This window comes from Bison bison, unplaced genomic scaffold (genome assembly GCF_000754665.1).
Source record: "Bison bison bison isolate TAMUID 2011002044 unplaced genomic scaffold, Bison_UMD1.0 scf7180017864309, whole genome shotgun sequence".
Lineage (NCBI taxonomy): Eukaryota > Metazoa > Chordata > Mammalia > Artiodactyla > Bovidae > Bison > Bison bison.
The window spans coordinates 1140359-1154334 of record NW_011494881.1 but is presented as its reverse complement, the minus strand read 5'-3'; the positions used below and the strand labels follow the sequence as shown (position 1 = coordinate 1154334).

At 35.3% G+C, this 13976-nt stretch overlaps 1 protein-coding gene across 1 annotated transcript in view; it reads left to right on the top strand.

Moving 5' to 3' along the window:
• Positions 1-13976, top strand: part of CTNNA3 (catenin (cadherin-associated protein), alpha 3) — a 1923005-nt gene that overhangs the window by 1006856 nt on the left and 902173 nt on the right. Inside the window, exon 9 of the mRNA XM_010852148.1 lies at positions 1910-2062. Coding sequence (XP_010850450.1) covers positions 1910-2062 — 153 coding nt within the window. The remainder of the gene's footprint in view (positions 1-1909; positions 2063-13976) is intronic.

Here is a 13976-nt window from a genome sequence, read left to right as displayed (position 1 = left end):
AGATTCAACATATCTATAATGTAGGTATTACAGTTGTGTTTGGTAGGATAAGTTCATTTGTAGGGCATTGAAACAAATTTATTTGAAAGTATCCCTTTTGACTGTTGATCATTTGATCTGTGTTGCATGGCCATCATGTCAGTCTCTTTTTAAGGTCCTACTCTTTCATCTATCCAACATGCCCAAATTACTCATAAGTGGTAATATTTTCTAAGATTTTATTCATGGACATCTCACTGTGAATGTCCCTCTATATCATTCTGTTCACCTCCTTGGTTTGAATTACCTACCATATGTATGCTGGCTTTCAATCCAGTATCTTTAGTGCAAATCTTCTCTTGGCCCTCCTTCTATATGTTAATGAAAGAAAAAAAGGATAAAAGGAAGAGAAGGTCATTGAAAATAACTCCACCTCCAAGAGATTTCTTCTACTTTTCTCTTACGTATGTAGAACTAATGCACCTTATAGTTGCCAGCTAACTCCTAACTTATCTGTTGTCTGACTCCACTTTTTGTGGACATCAAACACTTTGTGGACATCAAACAGCTTTGTGGACATCAAACAGCTCATTGTGGACATCTTTGTGGACATCAAACAGCTCATTCACTTAAGGTCTTTCCCTCTCCTGGAAACACTTAGCACTCTACACCCTGTGGAAGTAACTGCTCAGTAAATGTTAATTAGTTGCCGTTAGTGATTTACTTGTCTGCATGCTAAGCAGAATCTTTCCTTGGGGATCTTCCTATTGCCTTTGTGAAATTGTTGATAGCCATAAAATTTCACAGTTCTTCTGAGAAAGCACCACTATCTTAGATGAAGGTATTTTCTGCCCCCAAATCTATAACTATTATGGATATATCCTATCATTGCTAAAGGAAGAGAGACAGTGTTTTGTTTTGTTTTTCCATGTAGCTACATCATTCAACCCCTTGAAAGTATATTAATTCTCATGTAATCCAAAACTAGAATAAGTATCTCCTGGTTTTAAAATATATACTAAAATGTAATTTTCACAGAAGGCAAATTACAGATTCTGTCTGATAGCTATTCATATCTTTGTTTTATTACATAGGTTATTAAATTAAGTGAAGGAATTGACCAAAAGCTTTGGAACCATTCATTCTCATTGCCATTGTTAATGAAACATTCAAGATATTGTGATCCTTAAAAACTCAATATTATATAAATATAATGCATTATTTTTCCAACTTTGTTTTAAATTTCAGAAAATATCTGCTGAGTAGAATAATTGCCTGATTGTCATTTATAAGCTTACACATAATTTAATTTAAAAGAACTAATTGTAGCAGAATGTTATACTTGTTTAATAATTTAAGGTGTGAGGGCAAGAACAATTAATGCAAACAAAGAAAATTGGACATCAAAACTCATTTATTATTCTCCTTGCTCTATTAATCTGTTATCAACTGGCATAATCAGTGATCTAACTTGCTTTAATTACTTTGAAGTCTACAATTTAGCTAATCAAAATTTATCATGAGTTCTTCCTACAAGGCAGAAAACATTTTATAATTTTGTAATTATGAAAATACATGCTGAACCATGTTGTTTGTACACATGCATAAACATTATAAGAGTGCAATTTCTTTGAGGGAAAAATGGAGTACTGTCACTTATAATTTGACCTCTAGGCTAAGTACAGTTTAAGAAAAAAATAGTAATTTTTGAGAGCCAGAAAGCTATTGCTCAATAATTTTTTTTCTTGGATATTTACCTTGTTTCAGCTTTGTAAGTGACATTCATACACAGTCTTAAATATTATGATTTTAAAAGACTGTGCAAAAATATATAAAAGGAATTTTATAATTACTGAGATTGTAAAAATATGAAATAATATGAACCATTTCCTGGGGTGGAAAAAAAACTGAATGTTTTACTTCTCCTCAGCTCCGTAAGGCTATCATAGATCATGTGTCAGACTCCTTTTTGGATACAACAGTCCCACTTCTGGTTCTCATTGAAGCTGCCAAGAATGGCCGGGAAAAGGAAATAAAAGAATATGCTGCAATATTCCGTGAACACACCAGCAGGCTTGTAGAGGTAAGTGCGCTGGAATTATAACTACTCTAAATCCAGGAGAATAGGGCTCTCATTCTGCATTTATAGCTGAACTGAGCTCAAATACAAACTTTTGACCATTTACAGCAAATGAAACAGAGATGGGCCAAAGTAATATGAAGGTATGTATCTCAAATTGTATGAACTATTCCCATTGGCTTGGAAAGGAACATTTTATAAATTAGAAAGAATTGTGAAAATATGATGAATATATTTTCTTAATACATTTTCTTTTCAGAGCTACACACACACGCACACAAAACCTGGTTAAACATGGATTTTATCATTACAAATATTGTCTTCATATTCTACTTTAAAAGTATTAGATGCTCTCTCTTATGCCATTTTATTGTTTCTCATCTTTTCATGATTATGTTACTCCTCAGCCTTTCAAATCATATTCAACTATGAAACATGACTGTAGAATGTAGGATATACAGGGATAGAGAAACCCAGAGTAATTAAGTAGAGATAGTGGATTGGTCCATGTCCCAGTAGAAGCAAGAGGAGATGATAATAAAACTATAATCCTCTTCTGCTTGGAAACTGGAGACATACCCCATGTTTTGGGAGGTGGGTTGGCATATGAAGGAGCTATGAAGTGCTGGGAAATTCCTAGAAGACAGATAATGAAATCTGCCATACTATGGGCATCAGTATTGCAGTCACGGTATAAGAGAAAGTCGAGTGGAAGAATGCCCAACTCCAGTAAAAAAGTGAGAGTACTCACAAGCCCAGGAACCAGTGGCAGAAAGGGGGAAATGTGGTTGGACTGATTCTCATACTGAACTAGTACCCATTAGTATGACTCTACCAGTTGATTTTGGCTTGTGTCTAGACTCATTGTCAGTGCCCATGCTGTGCTGATTATTAAATGTTTTGATTGCCAGAACCTTCCCATATAGGCCATGAACTCTGTGGTGGAACATGTGTTTGGGGGCCCAAATTGCTTATCAAATTTGTATTAGAAATAGTCACCACTTGAATTAGAAACACAGCATTCTACACAATATTTATGAAGGTGAAAGACTTTCCCAACATTTTTAATGTGGATCTGCTGGGAAGGAAGTTTCCATGTAACCAGCACTTCCACTATAAGCGTTCTGCACCCCAATCCTCACATTTAGAAAATGAGAGGAGTGGATAAATAAGTGGTTACTAAGAAAATTTCAGCCCTAAAACTGCCTTACCTCCAACTTTGAAATGTTTGAAGCTCCCAAGAATTCTATGAGAACAGGGCAACTGATATAATTCCCATTGGCCTTATGTGGAAATGACGTACAAAACCCAGACCGAGCTAATGAAGAGTCAAAGCTGAGTTCCAGGTTTGCTTGCATTTAACTAATCCAGTCAATTGCTTATTATTTATTTATATATTCCTTCTTGTACTCATTCCTCAAATATTTATTAACTATTCCCACAGGAAAATGTTAAAAATTAAAAGAGAGCAGAACAGAAGGAGCAAGTCATTAAAGGCACCAAACTAAATGCTGTCCCTATGAATCATAAACCTTTTGTCTAGAAATGTGTTTTCTAAGCTGAAGGAACACTAAATTATGAAAGTAACTTTTTAGTGAAAAATTCAGAGTAAAAGTTGGTTTCTGCTAATATTTCATCCTTACTTCTATTTTCAGTTTAGTTTCTAATGAGACATAAATCTCTTAAGGTGCTCAATGAAGGACTCCTTGATCACACAGTTTTGGGGAAAAAAGTTCTATTTGTCTTTGTGGAGATTTTACATTTCTGAAAAATCCAGATATAAAGAGATCTCTTTAAGTTAAATTTTCCCCAAATCAATTTACCTAAAGTACTCTTTCTTTCATAAAACTTATTAGAAAAATGCTGCCTTCCAGGACCCTTGAGAATACTACCTTAATTTTATTACAAAATGATAGTTTATTATTCTGTAGATAGAGCTCTAAGAATCTATTTTAAATTTTTAAGGATTTTGAAAATTCTATATTTAATGTGAATATGAAACAATAACAGATTTTTGAAATTTTGAGTTACTGAGGGATGGAGAATGGGTCTTATTCAACTATCTTTGTTCCCTTAGCACATTATAATGAGGTTATGTTGGCTTTGGAATGTTTCAGTTCTCATTCTGTTATTACCTAGAAACTTGCCTTCAGTTCCAATAAGTTTTTACTACTTAACAAACATCCTCAAACTTACTGCTTTAAAACAGTAATTTATTATTTACGATTATTCTCTTATTGATTTGCTTGTTGACTGGGCAGTTCTTATGTAGGGTCTCTCATGTTCTTGTTGTCAACTGTTGGTTGGAGATGAAGCCTTTCAAAGGTTTAACTAGGCTAGACCTCCAAGATGGTCCATTCACAAGTTTGAAAGTGCATGCTATCTGTCAGCTGGGAGCTTAGCTGTGGTTGTTGACTGGAGCACAAACCAATATATAGCTTTTCCATGTGGCTTCAGCGTCTTGCAGCATAATTTCTAGGTTCTGAGATGAGAAGTCCCAAGAGCAAGTCAGAAACAGGAAGTAGAGCTGACATTCCCTTAATGTCTGGGCCCAGAAGTTGATAGAGTGCAGTTTCCACTGTAGTTTATTGACTGAAGCAGTCACAGGGCCTGACCAAACACAAGGGGATAGGAGGGGGCATGAGACTCCACCTCTGGCTGGAAGGAGTAGCAGAATATTTGTGACCACCTTTAGTCTACACTTCTCTCCTCAGGGCTTCATTTGCTTCAGCTGTAAAGTGAGGGTTAAACAAGATAACCACCAAGGTCACTACCAGTTTCTAAAACTGTAAGATCTGACACATTACAAGAGACACTCTTACCTTTCTAAGAGATAAAGACATAGAAGAAAATGAAAATGGTTTTTAAGTGTACTGCTTGAACACTGGATTGTATATATCAAGGAGTTGGAGGGGGAGGAAGGAGCACTGCATTTATCTCCTGGGAAAATTCTTTTTTTGAAAGGAGCTGTCTAACCAAAGCAACAGAGAAAATCATCATTAATTTACTACAAACATTGAGACAGAAGTGTCTGGGACAGAGTCTGAGTACATAAGACAGCTCAAATATATCATTTTCAGAGGGTATTGTGAGTTCACTTTGTATAGATTGCTTACCAGTCTTACCACCTCCTTTTTCCTTACCACTGCCCCTATACAGACATGCACACATACCCATCTTATTTCCAAGCTGGGGTATCTGACATAGCAGGGCAAAAGTCTTAGAATCTAAATGACTTCAGGAAAAAAACTATTTTCAGTCTGTCTGGGTTTTGATACCTCAACTCTGTCAGAGAAATCTGCAATCTAAACGTGAACTTGTTGAGGGAAGTCTTAAATGTGAAGAAAAAAAAGTCCATTTTTAAAGAATTCCTGTCAGATCTTTGGAGAAAAACTCCATGCTGTTTAAAGGAATGCTTTAGATAATGGTTAACTTGTGACTTCTATGAAAGGAATAGTAAAAATGTAGAACTGAACACAAAGGAAAAAAAAACACAAAATGGTAAGAAATTCTACGGGAAATATGTAGAAAACAAAAAAATATTCAGAGCATTGGATAAAGAAATAGGAATGAGAAGCAGACTGACCAATGAATTAGGCCTAAACATTCTCATTATCTAGTGAAGTCATGTCTATTTTATTATTTAGTAAGTTTCTGTTCAGTTCAGTTGCTCAGTCGTGTCCGACTCTTTGCGACCCCATGAATCGCAGCACGCCAGGCCTCCCTGTCCATCACCAGCTCCTGAGTTCACTCAGACTCACGTCCATCGAGTCAGTGATGCCATCCAGCCATCTCATCCTCTGTCGTCCCCTTTTCCTCCTGCCCCCAATCCCTCCCAGCATCAGGGTCTTTTCCAATGGGTCAACTCTTCGCATGAGATGATGTCTTAGGGCACCATTAATTCTACTGGCTGCCACCAATCATACTATTAAACAGGAAGTTTAAAATACTAATTTTACTTTAAAAATAAAAATATTCAGTAATTCTTGAGAGTAAGGATTTTATTTCTTATTGCTTTAAACCTCCTCTAATAGCAAAGTCTATAAGCTAGTTCTCAATATATCTGTCTTGAATGAAGAAACACATTCCTAACACCAATGCAGTCTTCTTTCTCTAAAAAAAGTTGACCGAAGAGTTCCAGTAACTGGACTTGAGATATACGCCTGATCCCAATTATGTAATAGAGTCCCTTTCTACTCCATTGTACAAGGATGCTTTAAAATAATACTTCACAGTGATAATAGCCAGTGCCTTTGCTAATAATTATCAAAACCAGACATTAGAAACCCTGCTCCAGATCTCCTTCAGAAGGAATTTGTAGCAATTTGATAACATCATTTAAGACTGTTGCCCACCTCAGAGATACAGTTTGTAACTTTAATGTGGTAATATAACTATTATTCAAAACCATACTATTATATATTAAATAAAGGCATTGTTTTTATAATGGCTATTATTTAATATTTCTCTAAAATTAAATCTTAAAAATTCCACCATTATTTTTTTTGGTTGTATTACTATTTGTTTTCAGCAAGTAAATCATGCTGAACACTACATTTGCTACCAATTGAGTGGTAAAATCTCCTGTTTGTTCCATGGATATTATCATATTAATTATTATTAAGCATGACAGTGTTAATAATCTAGGCCTAAAAATTTCCTGTGAATTAGTGAAGTTTCTTTATGTGAAAAGCCAGCTTCGTCAGTGCTTTGACTTATTCATCAAAAATTCATCTGTCTTGATGTACCTTATTTTAGTAAGTCATGGGAGCCTTTCATCAAAAAGGAAAAAGTGGGTGGACATTTAATTATAATACTTCCCTCCAACCTACAAAGCTGATTGTTCCCACTCACAAAATGGCAAGCCAGATTTAGCAAAGCCCCAGTGCCAAGAGAGAAGACTTTAGAGGGGACTCTTGCTGTTTGCAAGAAGTGCTCGTTGCTATCAGCTCTACTAATATTGTTGGATTTTGACAGAATGCTGTTCAAATGTCATACAATGCTTTAACTGATCATCTGTTATAAAATAAGGATATGTTTGGATATAAATAAATCAGGCTTTTAGAGTCCTATCCCATTCTTCCTCCTTTCCACTCCTCAAGAAGAAAAGAAAAAGAACAAACTGATATTTACACTCGTACACAAACTAACAACTGTTCTCCGTGAGCATCTTGGCAGCTCTCCTCTTTTGGTGGTGAGGGGATATTATAACTAAGTCAGAAATGTTTTTGCTTATATAGAATAGAGCACACAGGTGTGACTGCCCACTCCCTGGATTAGAAACTGCTCAGCATTATAACCTTCTTTTAGCTACTCTTGATTTTTGAAAGCCTATCCTGAAATCATAGTGAGTGACCTTTCCATATTTTAGAGGTTTCTTTATTAATTTTCTATTCATGATCTTTGGAATATAGGGAAAGGTTAGACAATTAGAGATAAGTCATAGACTTTCCATAACAAATACAGGTATTTTTGAATGGAATACAGTGTTTTGGAATTAAAAGGAGAAAGAAAATTATGTGAGATTAGTTTGGAAATTCAACATGAAGTTAGCAATATTTACATAAAGCCTTGAAAACTAGTCAGGATTTGGATTTGAAAAACTAGAACTCTGAGTGGAGATATGGCATAAATAAAGGCACAATTCTTATCCCTGTGTTGAAGAATATAGTAGAAATGAAATCTGGATTGTTAAATTGGTAGTGGAAATTGAGTTAGTGGTAGTTCATGAATAGCCTTGAATATTTGAATGCCAGGGTGAAGAAATTAGATTCCATCTTATAGAACTGGATCCAGCAAGTTGCTTGTCACCAGGGGAGGCTCTAAAGGGAAGTCATATTGTATAGGGGCAATTTTTCATCCAAACTTAAAAATTTCTACCCTTAATAATTGATTCAAATCTCATGAACATAAACTGTCATTTAAAAATGACTCCATCTAAAACCTAATTTATTATCATACATTAAAGAGAAAGAAGAAACTTAGTTGTTATGATGAAATTGGAACAGACAAGCAAATATCTCAGGACTTTTAATGGTATCCAATAGAAATAGAAGCCTGGCCACATACATAATTTTAAATTTCCTAGTAGGCATTCTAAAAATAAACAGGTAAACTAATTTTAATGATGCTTTATTTAATCCAGCACAGTCAAAATATTATTATTTTGATATGTAATTAATATAAAAAACTATTGATAAGACATCTTTTTTGTACTACGTCTTAGAAATCTGGTGTATATTTACACTTAAGGCCTGTCTTTACTAGCCATATAATAAGGGTAGTAAAACATTCAATAAATCATTGTTGAGTTAATTAGTGTATAAAAAAGTAGTTGAAAGTCCATTAATCCTAGGAAATCTGTAAAGATTGTAACAGTATGACTTACTAGTAAAAAGTGGAATATGAAGACTTTCTTGATGTTCTTTGGAAAGTTGCTCAGTATCTCATATCTGACCTGTGAAAGGCATTCAGTTCAGTTCAGTTGCTCAGTTGTGTCCTACTCTTTGTGACTACAAGGACTGCAGCATGCCAGGCTTCCCTGTCCATCACCAACTCACAGAGTTTACTCAAACTCATGTCCGTAGTGTCGGTGATACCATCCGACCATCTCATCCTCTGTCGTCCCCTTCTCCTCCTGCCTTCTATCTTGCCCAGCATCAGGGTCTTTTCCAGTTAGTTAGCTCTTAATATTAGGTGGTCAAAGTGTTGGAGTTTCAGCTTCAGCATCAGTCCTTCCAATGAATATTCAGGACTGATTTCCTTTAGGATGGACTGGTTGGATCTCCTTGCAGTCCAAGGGACTCTCAAGAGGCTTCTCCAACACCACAGTTCAAAAGCATCTGTTCTTCAATGCTCAGCTTCTTTATAGTCAAACTCTCACATCCATACATGACCACTGGAAAAACCATAGTGTTGACTAGATGGACCATGTTGGCAAAGTAATATCTTAGCTTTTTCATATGCTGTCTAGGTTGGTCATAGCTTTTATCCCAAGGAGCAAGTGTCTTTTAATTTCATGGCTGCAATCACCATCTGCAGTGATTTTGAGCCCCCAAAAATAAAGTCTGTCACTGTTTCCATTGTTTTCCCATCTATTTGCCATGAAGTGATGGGACCGGATGCCTTGATCTTAGTTTTCTGAATGTTGAGTTTTAAGCCAACTTTTTCACTCTCCTCTTTCACTTTCATCAAGAGGCTTTTTAGTTTCTCTTCACTTTCTGCCATAAGGGTGGTGTCATCTGCATATATGAGGTTATTAATATTTCTCCAGGCAATCTTGATTCCAGCTTGTGCTTCATCCAGCCCAGCATTTCTCATAATGCACTCTGCATATAAGTTAAATAAGCAGGGTGACAATATATAGCCTTGATGTACTTCTTTCCCGATTTGGAACCAGTCTGTTATTCCATGTCCAGTTCTAACTGTTGCTTCCTGACCTGCATACAGATTTCTCAAGAGGCAGATCAGGTGGTCTGGAATTCCCATTTCTTTCAGAATTTTCCACATTTTGTGATCCACACAGTCAAAGGCTTTGTCGTAGTCAATGAAGCAGAAGTAGATGTTTTTCTGGTATTCTCTTGCTTTTTCAGTGATCCAAGAGATGTTGGCAGTTTGATCTCTGATTCCTTTGCTTTTTCTAAATCCCACTTGAACATCTGGAAGTTCACAGTTTACATACTGTTGAAGTCTGTCTTGGAAAATTTTGAGCATTACTTTGCTAGCATGTGAGATGAGTGCAATTGTGCGGTAGTTTGAGTGTTCTTTGGCATTGCCTTTCTTTGGGATTGGAGTGAAAACTGATCTTTTCCAGTCCTGTGGCCACTGCCGAATTTTCCAAATTTGCTGGCATATGGAGTGCAGCACTTTCACAGCATCATCTTTTAGGATTTGAAATAGCTCAACTGGAATTCCATCACCTCCACTAGCTTTGTTCCTAGTGATGCTTCCTAAGGCCGACTTGACTTCACATTCCAGGATGTCTGGCTCTAGGTGAATGATCACACCATCATGGTTATGTGGGTCATGAAGATCTTTTTTGGATAATTCTGTGTATACTTGCCGCCTCTTCTTAATATCCTCTGTTTCTGTTAGGTCCATACAATTTCTGTCCTTTATTGTGCCCATCTTTGCAGGAAATGTTCCTTTGATATCTCTAATTTTCTTAAAGAGATCTCTAGTCTTTCCCATTCTGTTGTTTTCCTCTATTTTTTTGCATTGAACTCTGAAAAAGGCTTTCTTATTTCTCGTTCCTATTCTTTGGAACTCTGCATTCAAATGACATGCCCCATTGTAAAGTGAAGATAATAGTAAGATTGAAAAGGTTGACACATTAAAATGCCACATAATGTGGACAGTATTATTTGGTGTCTTCTTCCCTTTCCTCTCTTTGATGTTTTTTTTCCCAAAAATCTTATCTGGAAAGAGCTTACTTGAATCTCCAAAATCCCGATGAGCAATGAAAATTTCCTTTTAGAAAATTCATTGTATAAGGTAATTTCAAATATACTGTAGTTGTTGAATGTTTGTGTACAACTTCCAGATACAGATATGAGTGTTTTTCAGGAATATTAACAGGCGAAAAAATAGGCATGTGCAAATATATCTTGTGTTGAAATTGTGTACTCAATATTTTGGTGTAAAATTAATTAATACAAAACTTCTCTGAAACTGAAAACTTACGCATATTACTCTCCATGACTCTATTTGGCCAAAAGTTAACAAGCAAACTTGCTGACAATTACTGATGAATAATCTGAGACCTAGAAGCCACCAAAATTTTCTTTTTTTTGAATCAACAGTCTGATTATGCAAGTTGGAGATAACCTGTTTCTTTTAATCAATTCACTATTCCACTCAATTAAAAAGAAATAGAGAGAGTCCCTACAATGTGATCTATAGAGGTCATTTATACAGATTCCTGCTGTTTAAAACTGGTTTCATTTTTATCTTGTGTGTTTTAAAATGTATGGGTTTGACTCACCTGCTTAGGTGACTTTAGCAAATTAATTAGCCTCTATGGAATTCAATTTAATTATCCATAGATGCAAAACAAAGGATTAAATAATCTTTTACTGACATTTAAAATTCTAGAAACCAGAAAGAAGAGGTTTTTTTTGTCTGTTTGTTTTTTATGCATAGATAACTTGGATGAAGTTAAATAAAGTATTGGAAGGGTGGTTATTTTATAGATTTCATAGGATGCAAGTTACTTTTTTTAGTAATAAGAAGAGAAAAAAAAGAGAAGAAAATAAAGAAAAATAAATTATATTAGTAATCTGTACCAACGTCATGCAAAGCACTTTATACTCATTACCTTATATTAATGCTGACAATATGATTGAGAGAGATATTTTATTACCATTTTGCTGATAAGGAAACTTAGCTGGAAGAAATGAAGCAACTAGCCTAATATCACACATCTAATAAATGGCAGAGTAGGGAATCAACTTGGTTTTATCAATGGCAGGGATTAAAGGAATAAAGGTAGCACGATAAATGTAAAAATAGAAAGTGAACCCAAGTTTTACTCATTTAATTCCTTGATGGTGAGAGCAGAAACCCTTCTGAATGCCTTTCAGATGAGAGACCTGCCAGTAAGTGGATCAAGTTGCAAAAGTTCCAAGAGTTGATTTCATTTTTTTTTTTTTTCCTAAGAATCTCTAATCTTATTCCACCTTCCTTAGCTAGAGAAGCAGAAAGTCAGAAGCACATGTTTACACTCGTGAAATACTTCTGCATTCAGGTGTTCTTCATAACTCTTGGTTAACTATTTAGCTTTGTGGTTAGTTCAGGATATAAGACCTAAATGAGATCACTACAGGTAGTTCATCTGTAAGGTGATTTTCCAGAACTTGAAATATATTTTGACTTATAATCAGTGTTATTTACACTGTTTAGCATTCTTAGTCCACAAAAGTCTATTAAATTAAAACTTGCAAAGCACTGTATTAGAAGTACTCTTCCTAACCTAAATATGCATTTAGAAGTGCCCGCTTTACTTAGTCCCTTTACAGCCTTGTGGTGCAGAGCATCGCTAAGGTAGGGGCAGAAAATTCAAATGTTTACAGTAGAGGACAAGTTAGTAATGAATGTAATGATTCCGTGGGATGGGCGTCTGATGAAATGGAGGAGATAAACAATGTAAATGACTGGCTTCACTCATCTTTGGTCAGGTATTGCTATGCATAAATGCAGACCCTGGATTCTGACATTATAATTTTTTAAAAGAACCGTGAAATACAGATTTTAATGTAAAATTCTTTATTTCTAGGTGTAGACAACTGAATCACTTTAAAACAAAATTAAAGTAAAACTAGAATTTCATCATTTGTGCCAATACATAATGCCAGAGACCAGTAGATTTTCAGTCTCTGCTACAAGGTCAAGTTTTGAAAGACAAGCTTTAGCAAGATGTATTTTTGTAGGAAATGTAGATAATATCTAGAGAATGTCCTGATGTTAATAATTGGGTGTTGAAGCTAGGTAGTAAAATATGGAAAGAAGTTGGTTTAGGGAAGTGGGTTCATTTCAATTTTCTTTCCTCTAGTAGTTAATCTTTGAAATAGGAGGTAAATTGAAAAGGGTTAAGAGCTCAGACAAGATAAGATTTCCTCTTATCATCTCTGTTGCTTGGAAGCAATTCTAGGGTAGAAATGGGGAGACATAAAGGGGGATCTTGCCAAAGGGCATTTCATATGTTTGTTAAACTCAGTTAAAGCTATAACTTGTGTATGTTCAAAACATTCCTTTTATAAGAAATCAGTTAGCCTGACACTTTCTGCAAAAGGAAGTGTTATATTTGATGCTTTTTTAAAAATGCTCCCATTACTGAAAATTGAGTCAAATTTACTTTGCATTCCTTTGATCACTTTGTCTATAGTATAAGGAACATGAAAAGAGACTTGAGTTTTCCAAATCATTCTTTGACAGTTTTGTGAAATTATGCATGGAGTTCCAAAAGAAAAGCAGAACATCTTTAGAGGGTTTGAATTTTGTGGTTTGAATCAGTCTGTTAAATGACTGCTACAAATTCTCTTTCTCCTTCCCCCATCTTTCTTTCACTTAAACTCTCCTTCTCACTCTTTCACTACAACTATAGCTATAGTCAAATTATTATTCATTGTGTCAAAGGAGAACATCTAGTTGTTTTAATTTTCCTTTGCTAGCAACATCATGTCTAAAGAGTTGGCATTATGTTTGCAAAAAGATCTATCCTCAGACAAGTATTTTTTAAGGCATGAGTGTGCTGGTGCTGGGGGTTCAATCACAGAGAGAAAAAGATAGACTTTGCTCTACTGGAGCTTATCGTCAAGGAGGCAGTAAATGGTAATTGTGTATGGTTGTGATAAATTATGTGGGTGAACTACTGGGTTCTATGAGGACATTTATGGTTATTGGGTAGGTTTAGGATAAAACATTACATTTTTGGAGAACTGACTTCTAAGCTGTCAACATAAAAGGATTTTTTGTTTAAAAGTCAGATTAGGGGCTTCCCTGGTAGTCCAGTGGTTAAGCTCTGCATTTCCAATTCAGGGGGTACAGGTTTAATCTCTGGCCAGGGAGGTAAGATCCCACATGGCAGGCTGCGAATAATTTAAATAAATAAACTGTCTGGAACTCAAATTAGGCAAAGGAGAAATAGAAAGAGGGGTATTTTAGAGATAGGATTGGACTGGCACATTAACTTCCCAGAAATAGCAGTGCAGATTTCCTATATGGTACAGGGAGTTATATGGTACCTGCATGTTTAATGTAATAGAAACTGTCAAACTTTTTTTTTCTAAAATGGCTATTTTGCCTTCCCTCCAGCAATGTGTACAATTTCCAGTTGCTCCATATCCTTGCCAGTACTTGGTATTGTCAAATTTTTCATTTTGCCATTCTACTGTATATAATTATTTTTATATTTTATATA